The sequence below is a fragment of the Furipterus horrens genome, unplaced genomic scaffold, assembly GCF_987537825.1.
Source record: "Furipterus horrens unplaced genomic scaffold, mFurHor1.1.pri manual_scaffold_5, whole genome shotgun sequence".
NCBI classification, from domain to species: domain Eukaryota; kingdom Metazoa; phylum Chordata; class Mammalia; order Chiroptera; family Furipteridae; genus Furipterus; species Furipterus horrens.
In genome coordinates this window covers 46,002,125-46,018,276 of record NW_028327175.1, presented here as the reverse complement: position 1 = coordinate 46,018,276, position 16,152 = coordinate 46,002,125, and the positions used below count along the sequence as shown (strand labels likewise).

The window sequence follows — 16,152 nt, the reverse complement described above, 5'->3', positions numbered from 1 at the left end:
AGACAAATACCATATGATTTCACTTATACGTGGACTCTAATGAAAACAACAAACAAAACAGAGACAAACTCATAGGTAGAACAAACTGAGGGTTTCCAGATAGGAAGGGAGTGGGGAGACTAGGTGAAAAAGGTGAGGGGATAAGGAAGTACAAACTGGTAGTTACAGAATAGTCACAGATATCAAGTACAGCTTAGGGAATATAGTCAATAATACATTAATAACTATGTATGGTGTCAAAGGGTATTAGAATTACCAGGGGGATCTCTTCATAACTTATATAGCTGTCTGGCCCCGAGCTGTTTACCTGAAACTAATATAGGATGTTAAAGATAAATACATAAACAAACAAAAAGAAGAACACCGTCTAACTGCGCCCATCTTACAAAAGTTTTGAAACTCGCTCAGTCCCTCAGCTAGGCTGAGGCACCTGTCTAGCCTGCCTGTATTAACCACCATCCCACTTCATAGCTCCACTAGCTTTTCTCAACCTCTCTGAACGACTCAGTAGAGTCAAGCTGCTTGGCACAAGCTCACAGTTGTTTTCATATCTGCTAAAGACGGCAAATCTTAACTCCTTCATTCATGTCATAAATAGTTATCAAATGTTCACTGTATGCCAAACACTGTGCTTGATGCTTGTCATAGAGCAATTAAAGAAGACACATGTAGTTCTCTACCGCCATGAAGCTTATTCTACTTTGGGGCAGACAGACATGACGTAAATTATTACACGTTAATTCTAATTATGATTAGTGCTAATAAGACATGCTTTCTGGTGACTCTGAACCTTATTTTTTTTTAAATCAGTTTATCCAGGACTAACAAGGAGAAACTGATTCAGGATAACCAAACTCAGAAGAGAGATTAAGGTCATAAACCAGAACACAATTTTAGAATTTAAAGTGAGAAATCATTGAAGAACAAACACTCTTGTTGGCTGTCCTCAACATTTTCTATCTGGTAGGGAAGACTACTCAAAGAATCCACATGCCATTAGAAGGTTTCCTGGGGCGATATTGACAAAATGCAATCAATGAGGGTTGGGCGTTCTGTAGATACGGACACTCTATATCCCAAATTGAGATATTTAGTCTTGTTGCCAGAAATTTCTCACATTTGGTCCTGAAAACATGGTTGACTGATGTAACTTCTTCCTCCACAGAGAGGAACAGATGGAAGAAAATGCTATGCTTTCCATCCTTCCTCCCCAGGACAGTTCTGGTGACGTGCTAACAAACGCCTGCAACACAGAAAGGCAGTTACCCTTTACGTTCTAATACATTTGCACTCTGAGTAAAATAGTCTCCAATTTATAGTTGCTTTTTAACAATCATATTTTAAACTATTGGCTTCCTGCTGACATTTAGGAGGCACCCTCATTTTTATCTGCATACCACCCCTGAATCACAATTAAAACGAATTATTTCCAGAAGGTACAAAGGAAGAAAGCTGAGGTTCATTGGTTCCCAGGACATGCTAGGCTTTTTTTTTTTTTTTTTTTTCTTTCTGTTTTTAGTTCTCTTAACATTTCCTTCCCTTTTGTACAGACGGGGAATTAAGGCCTAGGAATCAGGCAGCCACAAGAGCCTGAGTTGAGTGTTTGAACTGAGGTTCTCTGCCCTCAAGCCCAGGTTGGTGGTGCAGGGATGAGTGCTGGCTGCTTCACAATCTCCTAAAGAGCATGTTAGGAACAGAAATCTGCAGGCCTCAGCCAAGCCCTACCAAATGAGAACCTCTGAACAGAAGAACTCCCATGTTCATTGCACTCTTCCGAAAGCCCCAATTCATAGCCAGTTCTAGCCACTGATCCCACCCCTGGTATCTTTGCATTAGTGTCATGGGTAGAGGATGCCATCCATAACACCATCACAGGACTTTGGAGCTGGAGTTAAGGGGAAAAGTCTCTACAAGTTTTAAGCCACTGGCCTTTAAACTCCATCCAGTATATTCAACTTCATTTTTCTAAATTTGTTTTTTTCACAGAGACTAAAAAGTGGAAGAGAAAAGTTGCCTTATTTGAAAAACAGACAGTAGACGTGAACTCACAAAATCATTGTAAAGAGCAAAATGTGAACAGGAATTCAGATACATTCTTGAATGACCTGAAGTGCTATATGATATTACATTGGTAATCCACCTTTGGTTGAATTACCAAGGTAATAATAGGGATGACATTTCCAAACCAGAAGGAGTATAACCTCCTCAATATAAGTAGAGAGAAAAAACATAAGGCCACCTGTTTTTATCAATAAATTTTACCTCATTCTTGATGTACTGTCTGTGGTTGCTTTCAAGCTACAGTGGCAGAGTTGACTATATTCCACAAAGACCTGATGGCTCAAAAAGACTAAGATATTGGCTCTGTGGTCCTTTTAAGAAAAAGCTTGCCACCCACTGAACCAGATGGTCATATTTTCTTAGGGAAACATAAAATAACAGTCCTCAGCTGAACACTCCATATTTTAACTGAGCCCTAAAATTGGAATCTCCATGATCGGATAGACACAGGGATGAGGAAGGAGACAGTCCCTAGATTCTGATGTGTGGACAGGGCAATGCTTCCATTGCCAGTTTCGGCATGCCTTATCCTTTAGGTATGTTTGGTATGTAAATAATTATAAACTTCCCTTCCAAGCCCAACCCTTAATCACTTTGAGAATAAAAGCCACACTGTATTAGAGCAGTCTAGTATGTGGCCCACAGACCACATATATGTGTGTATATGTTCATGTATGTATGCATGTTTTTCATGTTTTAAACTAAGGATGAAACCCAAGGCCAGGCCTAACCTCTGGAATCTTTTGTACTGAGTGGACTCCTACTTCAGCAGCTTGTTCAAACCAAACTAGAACCCAGGGTGGGGATGAACAGGCTGGCTGGCTGCCTCCGAGTCCACCCACCTGCTGGTTTTGCCCTCCTGCTGTGTACTGGCCTCTGTGAGCGGAGGCGGGATGGCCCTGGCCCAGCTGGCTCCCACAGTCAATCTGCCCCCAGAGAACTATGCAATCAGGAAGTTGGCAGTCAGCACCTGTGGCTCACCAAGCTCTACAAGCAAATGGCATGTTTCCCTTTCCTGGTACAAAATCTGCAAAAGGAGAGTCAATCATCTACACTAGTCAGTGAGAAAGATTAAAAGTAAGCCTTTGAGCCCAATCCTTTACACTCTTGTCAGGATGTAGATTACTGAGAGCAAGCAATATTACCATTTCCTTTAAAATATTACCCAAAATGCCAGTCAAGATTCTAGATGATAAAGAGTTGCCCAATGATTTCCTAATTTTGACTTTTATAAAATCCCATAAATATATCTAAATAATAATTTGATGTCATAACAAATGTTCCGACCATTCAGCTTTGGTTTCATTTGAGCAATCCAATATACAGGCATCTAATATCCTTCCCAATCATAAAGAGGGCTCAGTATTCCCAAAGCTCCTAATTAAGGCCTAGGTTTGGAAATACAGCCTAATGAATCTACAGACTCAATATTTTCTGCCCTAATTTCTATGAGTTGACATAAGCTTGATAAGACACCTATACCAATAAACATATAGATGTATATATTTATCACAATTTTACTGTTATGTCATTTTTTAACAAAGTTTAATTCACTTCCCTAAACAAGTAAAAAAAGGGGGGGGCTCACAATGTAGGTAAATTATAGTTTAACTTTGGTACATTTATTAAAAAAACTTAAAGTCATCATAACACCTACAATTATTGCAATGAGAAAAATAATCATTATGTTAAGAGTTAAAGTATGCCCCCACCACCACCAATACACATATTGAAAGCCTAACCCCTATTACCTTGAAATGTATTTGGAGATAGAGCCTTCAGAGAGCTAATTAAGCAAGGTCATTAGGGTAGGCCCTGATCCATTATGAATGGTATTTGTAGAAGAAGATGGGATTAGGACACAGACATGCCCAGGAAAGACCATTCTAAGACAGAGAGAAGACAGGCCTCTCTACAAGCCAAGGAGAGAGGCCTTCAGAAAAGCCAACCCTACCAACACCTCGCTCTCAGACTTTCAGCCTCCCAAACTGTGAGGAAATAAATTCCTGTCGTTCAAGCTTACGGTACATTACTATAGCAGCACTAGCAGATGAATACAGCCCCCTTTTCAAATACACCTTTGTCACTGAGGTTTATAGTATCTAATGCCAGTTTCAGTTTTATGGGAAACTGCCTAAAGGTCTTTGGCAAAGCTTCTTTCCACACAGATTACACAAATAAGGTACCATTTCTGAATTATGGAATATTTATAAAACATTGGAAATGATCATATACTCACTTTTTAGAGACTTACTTAAATACTAACTACAGCATTGCTTTTCATTTGGAAATTTTCTATTTTCTTTCCATATTAAAAAAAAAAAAAAAAGTCATTTTAAGTCCAACACAGCTGTCTATATTTTTAAAAAATCATTGCCAAGATGAAATATTCTGAATACAATGCTTTGAATTTTGAAAACATTTTGGTGGGCACCAGATTCAAATATGTAGTAAAGGGAAACAGTGTTTTGGAATTCTAACATAATAAAATTATTATCTTTTTCTAATATCTACATGACTAACTCATAAAATTTGGCTCTTGATTTAAATCTTATCACATGCATGGCAAAACAATAATGCTTTAACTACATCGAAGAGAAACTTTTTAAGGTAACCTGCAAATATTGACCTACAGATGGAAATAGAACTGAAATGGGGACGAAGAAGATTTCAGGTTAATTTTCATACTACAAAGTGTTTCCTCTGTTGACTAATGAAAAATGCAAACATTATAAACTAATAGATACATTGACTAAATAGTTCTAGAATTCTAAAGCTATAAGGAAAAATCTCATAGGAATAAAGTATTTATTTGTTTGTTTTGCCTTTAAGAAGAAGAATGTAGTTGAAAATTTCATGGGGTCAATTACATAGCAATTATCTTACAGGGACTGTATTAAATTCACATTTTCTGTACTCTTGGCTATTGTCCCTCAGAGGAGTGCAGATTAAATTCTTAAATTAACCATCTCTTCCTCCATAAATAAAACCAAATACCAATTTGGATTTAATGTTCAAACATCCAATGATTCTGTTTATGAAACAACTTCCAAAACTGGATAGGGAAGTTCTTTAAAGTGCTACCTCAAAAAATATTTACAAATAAGACTGGGCTATCATTAGGCATCATTATAGACACTATGCTTAAGAAAAACATGTCTTCTGGGAAGAGTGAAGCTGAAGGGTATTTATGATATCTGCAGATACTCAGAACCCATGCAAGCATTGCCCACTGCAATCCAAAAGATATAGAAATATTTTCCAAATGGTAATATTAAAGGAAGGGAGGGACAGAAAATAACCACCACCCCTGGCTCTTAATCGTGACCATCTTGCTAGGCCTTACAACAGAGTTTATTCTATTTCTACTCCAAATTCTTTAAAAAGTATAATTCAAACACGCTTTCTAGAAGTCAACAGTTCATGGTGTAACGGTGAACAGCATGAACTCCAGAGCCGTGTTCCCCACTTCCATCTCTGGCTCTGCTACTTAGTAGCTGTGTGACCTTGGACAAGTCTCTGAACCTCTCCTCAGTTTCCCCTCTCAAATAGAAATAATAACAGAACCATCTCTAGGTACTGTTACATGAAATGAGTCTTTCCATATAAAACCCTAGTGCCTTGCTTGAAATTTGGCAAGTGTCATATAATTGTTGGTGTCAGTGGTGGTGATAGAGCCATTTAAACACCAATTACAACCAGAGCACAAGGAGCTCAGGGAAGCATCTGGTGAGGATGGGTGGAGCAAACTGATGACAATTCCAATTGAGGTGACAGAAAAACACATTTGAAAATTTTATTTACAGACAACTTTTTCCATCTGGCTTATACTGTTCCAGAAATTCACATGGCCCCTGATATGAGCAGGTCCTGTGCAGCCAGCGCTGGACTGACAATCGAGCAAGCCAATCTGGAAGGAGCTACCTGAAGGCAGCCGACCTTAGGGAGGGCCCATAGGTGAAACCTTCAGTGCAGCATTAATGAAGTCATGGTTAAGTGCACATTTAACAAAACATCAGCCAAGAGTATTAGAGACAAAGGGGGATAAATGGTAATGGAAAAAAAAATACGATGAAAAATAATTTATAAAAGAATACTAGAGACAGATTTTATTAGTTAGAATGTTGTGACCTGTGGGCCCACAGAAGTGGTCACTGATGGCCCCTCACCCAAAGATGCAGCAGCCAAGTGTGGAAGCAGGGGACAATGGCACTGCCCTGCCCTTGGTTCCAGCGCAAGTACTGTCCCCGCCACTGACACACCCTGGGCCTGCTTCTCCCAGCCCAGCTCCCACTCCACATGATGCAGGGAAAGCACTGGCAGAGTCTACCACAGACCAACATCAGGGGAGTATTTTGTGCTTTCAATCATATGAAGGCTCTGGCATGGTTCGAACTATTTTATCTGGGTCTGATAAGCCTCTTAAGAATATATATCCAATTTTCATTCCACTCCCCTATCACCTCCTCATCTCTGACTTGCTTTTCTCTTCTCCAGGAACTGCTTATCATGCTTAGGTAAACAAACATGAATAGGGTTTCCAACTAGTCGCAAAACTCCAGCATTTAACAGCACACGCTGCACTTCTGAGCTAATCCCTGCTTGCACACACCAGGATGTTCCTGAGAGATTGAGGCCCAAGTTGGTTTTCCTGTCCTCCGTCGATGCCCTGAGTGGCCTCGGCCTGCACTGGACACAGCATATCTGAAGCAGATGTGCTTTTTCGCAGCATTTCGCTTGGCTGTATCTAACTCCTTACATGTGGAGAGGCTGGTTTTGTATATAATCACTGTTTATTTGCTTAGGACATTCTCTATCTCCTGCAAGTGTGCTGCCAAATGTTTAAAGCTTTCTAGTTTGAGGCACAAGGCAACAGAAAGAGATGGGAGATATACAAAAAGTATGAGAGAAAGACTTCTTTTAAACAAAAGCTGAATGTGGTTTAACTCAAACTGAGTTTTTGAATTATACCACAGCAAGTATGGAAAACCACACTGACAAAAACATCTGAGGCACTGGAAACAGCAAGTTAATGAATCAAAACAGCAAAGCAACATGTACCTAGAAAAAGTATTCTGCAGTGTGATCTCCATCATGCTAGAGTTGCAAAATAATATATTAAAGTGGTTACATTTTATAAATTTTTAATGACTTTTCATTTTACTTAATCCCAATGAACTATTCCATTGTATCTTTTTTATTTAAAAAATATTTTAAATGATACCTTAAAATACTATTTCATCTTCTCCTACATGCAGACAAGAAATAGGTACATTATTGCCGTGACGATAAAGAATTATCCGCTTCTACAAATCAACATCTTTCAGATTAGTAATAACGACTCATAGAAGCTGAATACCTTTAAAACTTTCCACTGCTGAAAAACTACCCCACTGACAAACTAAGAATATATATCAAGCATGGAAGCAAATCTGTGCACAGTTCTGAAGATCTCTATACTGCTGCTTGTTTTATGTTTCTGAAACATTTTGCTGTTGGTGATTTATTTCATGTCCATGTGGCCAGCCATTTGTTTATTCTATTGCATGCCATCTGTTTTTTGGCAGAGAGGTTTCAAGTTCTTCTCATTCCCTACCTCATACCCCATGGAAAACAATTTATAATAGACTTAAATTTAAATCATTTGGATTCATGTGGAGTTGGTAACTCGAGCTGCCTTTCATTGATATTTGGCAAATGCTTTAATGGGATTAGCAAATTCTGTTATTGCGAGGTACTTATGGAGACAACACTTTCCTTTACAACAACAAATGATGTTAACAGTTTCATTTGGGGTGTTAAATAGTAGTACAGGTTTTACTAACGATACAGGAAGTTGCCCTGATAGACAATAAAGTCCTACCGCAAAGCCAGTCCATATCTTTTATTTCTGAGAGTCAACAAACATGTGTATCTGGATGTGGCAGGGTCTACTGTGAGGAGTAAATAGCAAGTTGCTTCACTTTTAGGAGGAAGTTCTTGTTATCCACAGGCCTGAGAACCCTGTCTGTTCCTAGCGTGCTGGTATCCTACAGGCCCTTCAGCCCTGGTCTAGCCTGTCTAGCTGCTCCCAAGTGATGGCAGTCCCCAGATTTCCCCAAAGAGAAGTTTATGCCACAAACTCCAGCTCGTCAGCACCAATTTATTCCCATTCTAGGGCCTACTTTGATTCACTGTAAACAAGAGCCAACCTTTCAGAGACACAGTTTCTTGCTGAAACTACACAGATGATGCTTAAATTGTTAATTACCATTTTTACAAGAATCCTCGCTGCTTTGGTGGAGAGGGGGTGTCTGATGACAGGACTCAGCAGCTGTCCACAGTTCATGGTTGACACACGAGGGCTGAGAAACGTCCGTCTTGAGGTCTACTTGATTTTTACTAGTCCTTACCGAATCAGGATTAGATATACGGAGGGGGTTAGTGGCATCCTGGTGGGTGGTGGATGGAGCTGGTTTGTCGGAAGTGTTAAATGACATTTGTACTAAATCTTCATTGATGAAGAATGAATTTTCATAACGTAAACTTTCGGATCGATTAAGTTCCATTACCTATGTAGGAAAATTTAAAAAACAACAACAATTTTTCCAGGCATTTGAACAAGTTTTATCAAGCATTTATTCCTAATAGAATTCAGCAGTCAGCATTTTAATAAGCATGAAGTCAAGAAGAATATTACCCTTGACTCCTTCCTCCCATTCCCTTTTAATAAGCTAGTACTAAAAACTTCAATTTGTTGTTAACAGCGTATCTTAAAAACAAAAAACAAAAAAAAAACACACACACAATAAAATAAGCAGTAGTGCTCTCTGACATTCAAATGTTTCCACTTTTCGAGAGAGCAGCATTTTATTGAACTTTTGCTAAATAAAAAAGATAAAAACATATTCATGCATATATGTATTTTCAATAAATATAATTTAGCTAACTTGAAAGGAAAGTCAGATGCCACAAACCTTTTTTTATTTTTTTTAATCCTCACCCAAGGATATGTTTATTGATTTTAGAGAGAAAGAAATGGGAGACAGGAGACAGAGAGACACTGATATGAGAGAGAAACGTGGACGGACTGCCTCCTGCACACACCCTGACTGGGGATCGAACCCGCCACCTAGGTATCTGCCCTGACGAGAATCAAACCCACAGCATTTTGATGGACAAGATGACACTCCAACTGGTTGATCCAGGGCTCAACAGATCTTTCTTATAAGCTTATCAACTTTTACAACTTCGTGTACTTATCAACAAAAACATATATGTGCACATAACACAGAAAAGTAAACTCCTGGGACAAATGGAATTGGCAAGCATGGTTAGAGAGGGTGTAAGTGGAACACAGAATCTTCTGAAAGGTTTTAGTCTGCCCAGACCTTCATCAGTACACTCGTGTTAAACATTATTAGGGAAAGGGGATTTTGAATTTACTATGCCAAATTGACAAAAAGATGGTAAGCTTGGAATAACGGAATAACATTTGACTTGCGAAATTCAGGACCTATCATGCACATGAGTAGCTAATTGATCTTCTAAGAGGTAAACCTGTACACAAGTCTAAGACCAGATCATGTGAAGAGGGCCTTCAGTTACAGGAAAGACGGCCTGCTCACACGGTGAGTGTGCCCCCAGGACAAACCTCGTCTAACTGGGACAGCTCCATTGTGGCTTCCTTTTCTTGGGGAAGGGCATTTCCCTCTACCATGAGCCCACGATCAAACAGGGCCTACGCATTGCCAGCTTCCGTATTTCAAATCAAATCAAAATGTACACTCATTGTCTCAGAACGTTTCCAGCTTCTGCTACCTGCCTAGCGAGTAACTCCTGTGAACAAAGAGACAGGACGGCCACGAATGCACCCGTCTTTGACGGAGCTGCCCTGCTCTCTGCCTGGGCGCGCACGGGAGATCGGGAGATCGTACCTCCGTGCTTCCCGGAGGGAGCTCGGCGGGGAGGCTGCTCTGCCGGCAGTGCTTCCAGCCACACAGCAGCTTCTGCTGGGCGCGCACCCGCTCCCGCTCCCTCTCCACCTGGCGCTGGCCCTCCCGCAGCCGCTGCAGGTCCTGCTGGTAGTCCTGCAGCTGCTGGTCCAGCTCCCCACGGCTCCTCCGCAGCAGCTGCTCCTGCGACTGGCACTCCCTCTCGCGCTCCTGCAGCAGGCTCTCCCTGGCCGCCTGCTCCCGCCGTTGCAGGTCACACCTGCGGTGCCAGCGCCGCTGGTCCTGCTGGAGCTGGTGCTGCAGCCTGGGGAGGTTGGCCAGCTCCTCACGCCGCTTCTCCAGGTTGCGGGACTTGTCCTGGTCCAGGAAGGGGCTGCCTCGCAGAGAGGGGCCTGGGGACAGGCCCTCCTGCTGCTGCAGAACCAGCCTGTGGATCTCGATGTGGCTATCCTGAATGGTCAAGGCGGCCTGCCAGAGCAGAGAGGAAAAAGGAAAAGGCTTCCACATTGTTCCACATTGGGTTGTAACTACATCTCAATGTAAAAGGCATGACCAAATTATTTTCTCTTGCTATTGCTGCCCTTTTCCTAAGTGACCTCCAAAGACCAGCCTCTGTACTGCATGTGGGTTTGTCTACATTTCTCAGTGGTATGGCCTGGGAATTTATAGCCAAAGAAATAAAGCACAAAAGCAAAACCCTACTTTTGGAAATGGGCTTTGTTGAGGGGTTTTAGATATTATGTAAGCAAACCTTCTGAATAAGAATTCAGTACAAAAATTCACAAGATTGCATTCCTGTTCTACGTCTCATGCTTTCAGAATTCATGAGAAGTTAAGAATCTATATAAGCTAGTAGTATCCTTTGAGTCTCAAAGCAGAAGTTACTTAAACTACATTGCATATATGAAGACATAAAAATGAAAGTCAACCACTTGTAGACTTCCAGTAAGTAATCTTTTTATAGTCTAATGCCTAGGAATAGCAGCTAATATCATATTTAGGATATGTAAGTGGTAAAGCTAGTCTCGTTACTGTTATTTCTTTGTGTTATAGTAGGAAGATCATGCATAAAACTCTAAACTGAAATTCATTTATAGATTGCTAACAGGAGGTAGGAATGATTAAGGAGACACAGATACTCTAAAGCCCAGAGGACATTACCAACTAGATTAAAAAAACATTTTGAGTTACGGTATCTGCCTATAAAAACTTTGGCAGCATCACAGGAAATAATTGCCAAGATTTGGAAGGATTCCACAAAACCAAACAAAAAGATCTCTGTGAATGCCCTTGGAAGCTTTTAATTTTAAAAGTTCCCACTTAAAGTGCAAAGAAGCACAGAGGGACAAATTGAAAATGGCCACATACTGGGTATGTGTGTGTGTTTTGACTCATTATGAGAAATTATTACTCTCCTAGGGATAAAGTCACATTTTTCTTTCCTAAGAATTTTTAAAACTGACCATTCAACAGACACTGTAAAGATGGGGATTTGACCACTAGTTCTTTATTGTATCAGCAGTTTCCTAACTTTGAAGGTTAAAAAACTAAGGTATATGTGTATTTCAAACTGGTAATTGCCTTGGAATAAGATGAAAAAATTATTCACTGGGATCTTTTGAAATGAAATCCATAGTTTTAAACTTGAAAAGAATTCTTGAAATTTCAAATTCACATAAATATTTAATTAATGTATTTTAGAAGCTATTATAAAGAGAACAACGATAATTGAGAATAGATACTAATTACTTTGATATTTAAATATGAAATAATAAGTCATTCAGGACTCTGAGGACCTGGGTAGACAAACTGTAGACTATACATCACCATTTAATTCTGACAAATCTTAAGGACATCAATATAGAAAAACAAACAAAAACCCAATATTATATACGTTAAAACTATCATAGGCAATGACAGCTCTCGTGTAAGGGTTACAGTTAGACTAAGTGCTACCATACTTAACATTTGGGATAAGACCTTTCTCTTCTTCACATAGAGGTGGAACTTGAAGATTGGATAGTACTTATTTTCACATTTAATGCTGATAATTAGAACAGAGAATAGCATTTGCTTCTCAAGTTTAGGGCAATTCCCAACTCACTCTCTCTTAACTTTTCTTTGCTGGGGTAACTCTGTGGTGTTTCCTTTCTGCTCTGCCTATACCTGATCTCTAACTCTGCTCTCCTAACATAGGGATCAAATTTCATTTTCATCTGATTCAAAAATGTTTATGTAAAAACTTCAATCATACATGAGAAATTCAGCTTCAGAAGAGATGACTGCCGCAAACAGAAATCTCTCAGGGCCCATATCGTTAGCCCAGCTCAAAACTGTGGTTAAGAGAATCCCATGTTGCTTCAACCTAATGAGTTGCAAACGCTAGGTCATTTAGGTAGGTCACCTGGCTTTTCTGAACCTTGAATCCACTCAGGGCTGCATTCAAAGTAGAAAAGAACAGATAGAACTTGGTAAGCATTTTCACTGGGCAACACAAGCCGGAATGCTCAATGTTTTCACCTCCCCAAAGTTAATAAGCTATACTCAAACTATATCCCCTCTCAGAATTGAAAGGAAAGAATATTTGTTTTACATGATAAGTCCAGTCCCTGAGAACATCTACCCCAGACCAGCATGTCTAATGTAAGGAAGTAAAGGCACTACCACTAAATCTTGAACAAGACAAGGATGCTTACTAGCCCCACTATTATTTAATATATTTTCAGAAGTCCTAGCTAAAGCAGTAAGCCAAAAACAAAAACACCTGATAAAATTATTGAAAAATAGTCATAATAACATTATTTTCAAGTTTCTACTTTCTATTTGGAATATGCCAAAGAATCAACAAAATATCTATTAAAAAAATAAAATTCAATGAGTGGCCAATTGCAAAATAAACAAATAAAAAGCAATACCCTTATTATCAGCAACCACTATGGGGGAAACATAGTAAAATATATTCCATTCACAATAGAAGCAAAGAGACAAATATCTAGGAATAAACTTAGCCAAAACAAACAAACAAACAACAAAAAACAGTACCTACCTGAAGATAATCACAACGTTTCCCAGAAGAGCATAAAAGATGACTAACAGCATGTTCTCAGAAAAGAGGACTAATTATTGTGAAAGTGCCAATTCTCCCCAACTGAATTAATAAATACAAGGTAGGGAAAAACTAGGTTTACAGTTGCTCATATGAAAAATAATGCAATAATTAATAATACAAGAATAAACTCTGTGTTTTGCATAGTCACAACTGTAAACCTCTTTTTGCCCTGCCCTGTATAATGAGATTTTAACAGTCTTGGTAGAAAGGTAAGAAACTTATCAGTAATTCAAAAGCTCTTATGAAAGAACTTAGAGGTAAGCATAGAAAAGTAATAAGAGGAAACTAGTAGCACTGTCACATATGTAAATGTAATCTAAAATGTTAATAGTTAAGATAGTGGTACTAGGCAGATGACCAATAGAATGTAAGAGAAAGAAGTCCTGACACACTTGAAGGACAAATAAGAAAACATCAAATGTAGCATGACTTTACATTTTTTCTGGTGAAAACTTAAAGTCAGACTTAATTTTACTGTCTTTTACTATTCAACAGATATGAAATAGGAAGTATGACTGGTAATAAACTGGCAGGGAAAAAGTTTAATATTAACAGAAGTCCAAAAATTAAAATTAAGATAACTAGATACTTTGACCAGTTTTCAAATTGAGAAGTAGAAAGAGGTATTGATTATTTTGGAAATGTCTACTAAAAACCTAAAGAAAAAATTCTGATAATTGATCCTAAGGAAACACAGATAGGTTCAAAGAAATTAGTGTGTAAGGATACCTCTAGAGCGTAATTAATACAAAAGAATGAATTATGAGTAATTGGATAAATTCCATAGACTGGATCATTATATAACCATTAAACATTGTGCTATAGAACAATGGCTGATGACACAGGAAGGTTCATGTTGCAAGACTACATGTGGAATGATTCTAAAAACCAGGAGGGAGGTACACCAACATGACAATAACTCTCTTTAGAATCACAAGTTATTTTATTTTGTTGATTTGTAGCCTCATATTTTTCTACAAATTTGTCTATAATACAACCATGGCTTTGATATTGTTTAAAAATATTTTTAATCCACAAATTAAGCAATTCAATGTATTCAGCCTTTCTTGTGTATGGCCTAAGGGATCATCCAAACCTATAATCCTAAATGCAAATGTGATGTCTATGCCTGCCTTTGCTTGACAGACAGCAAGTCATCTGACATCAGGCTTTGTGGTCCTTTGCCTCTGTATGCTCAGCCCTCTGCATAGTTCCTGGACAGAGAACACTCAGTAAATGTTGGGTAGGTGAACAAACAAAAGAATGAAAGAGCATGTGGATTATTTAACTGCTCGAAAGGCCTAAGGCCAACATGTGGAAGTGAAGAAAGTCTAGGCGTGAATTTGAGTTTTCAGCAGAAAATGTGAAGTCATGCCCCACTCACCTAAGAGTTTCATTGTAAACTTCAAGCCAGGTCATATCCATCAGTATTTTTCAAAGATATGAACTGTTTTATGGTTTCAGAAGAGATTGGTATAAAATGTAGTCGTGGTGTTGCCTCATGATTACAAAACCAGGTGAAGTTCAACACATCTCGCTGAGTTACAGTGGGGGGTTGGCACTCTTTTCAGGTCATTCACTGCCTCGCAAATATTCTAATTTTTAAAATCTGGGAATCATCAAATAAAGTGAATTACATTAAGAGAAACATTCACAAGGTCAAACATTAGAGGAGCGTAGTTACCTGGAGGCTATATAAGAGACGGGTTAAATTCTGTATCGCTTGTATAATCTGAAAAATAAGATCCTAAGTGTCAAGTTCTTGAAAGAGCATTTATTATCCACAAATAGAGGATGGCAGTATACGTAAGGTATGCTTAGCTCACCTCTGACTGTGAGGAACCTGGAAAACTTCTATATTCCACCTAAAATACATAAAAACATAAGAAAATAAATAATCACTCTACTTTTGAAAAGCTGCACTGTAGTGTTCCCAAATGTATGACCTCGGGTAAATCACTTTGCTCTCTCTAAACTCTTCTATAGTGACTCTCTGTCTCCCCTCGCAGAAATCAAAGCCTAGAGAACTGAACAATCACTTAATGAAAGCCCCTCTGTGCAAGCTCGGTATTTGAGAAGCATGGTTTCTTTTCACCCAACCATTCCTTAAAACAACAAGGGATGATGGTAAGGAAACGCTGCACACTCTCAGTAAGTGACAATATTTACCTTGCACAAACCACACTGTAAATTGAGCTCTCTTGTGCCCGGGTTGAAGTTGTCTCCCAGGACAGATTTGGAAGCTAGAGAATATCATGCCTGGTCTCTAGCCCCCTGCCTCAATGTTTGAGATTCACAAAGTCCAAATAGTCAGTGGTAGGCAGAAGAAACCAGACCCAGAGGTGGCCCAAAGAGGTCTTCTCAGCTGACCTGCTCCAGATCCTACCTCTTAGAGTTCACCGGACCCTCCGTGACTGCCTTAATAGAATCACCACTGGCAGAGGTTATGAATGAGACCAGGGACCATCTGTTTCTGGGGGACAGGGTCTCTCTACACACATATTAAGGGCACATGTGGATAGTGAGGGTCTCCAGTTTCCAGAGTTGAACTGAACATTTGTCTCTTCATTTATTGTCTGACTTTTCTCACTAGGATGTAAGCCAGTGAACAGCAGAATTTCATCTGCATTCAGCACTCTATCCTATTTATTCTATAAATAAATATCAGGCAGCCAGTATGTATTCCACACCTTATGCTGTGGAAGGTCATCAGACTCCCTGCCCTCTGAGAGCCTACAGTCTCCCATTGCTCTCATCTGAGCAGCTGTAAATGGAAACCACAGTTGCTCATGCTCAGGTATCATTGGACTTGTTAAATTCAACTAGTTCAGGCTGATGACGCTGCCTTGATAACCCAGCCAGACCTCTTCCCCGACAGTGCCAATTAATTTCATTATTAGCCAGCACCTCTAATGGAGGAAGGAGAGAAGATGGAAAAGAAAACGAAGTTTAGAGTCATTAGATCTGTTTCCAACCCTCTGGAAGATAACGGGGGCTGAGTTTTGGAATTCTCTTTGCATTTCTGGTTCTTTCCTTGCTCTACACTCC

The 16,152-nt window shown here is 39.3% G+C and overlaps 1 protein-coding gene across 4 annotated transcripts in view; it reads right to left on the bottom strand.

Moving 5' to 3' along the window:
* The window catches only part of ARHGEF28 (Rho guanine nucleotide exchange factor 28), a 283,144-nt gene that overhangs the window by 19,899 nt on the left and 247,093 nt on the right, over nucleotides 1-16,152 (bottom strand). For 3 of the 4 annotated variants that reach the window (XM_090276382.1, XM_090276381.1, XM_090276383.1), the window contains 4 exons: nucleotides 14,931-14,969; nucleotides 14,789-14,836; nucleotides 9,978-10,463; nucleotides 8,312-8,612 (listed from right to left, as the gene is read on the bottom strand). In XM_090276382.1, coding sequence (XP_090132508.1) covers nucleotides 8,312-8,612; nucleotides 9,978-10,463; nucleotides 14,789-14,836; nucleotides 14,931-14,969 — 874 coding nt within the window. The remainder of the gene's footprint in view (nucleotides 1-8,311; nucleotides 8,613-9,977; nucleotides 10,464-14,788; nucleotides 14,837-14,930; nucleotides 14,970-16,152) is intronic. The other variant, XM_090276380.1, reaches the window with a different exon arrangement.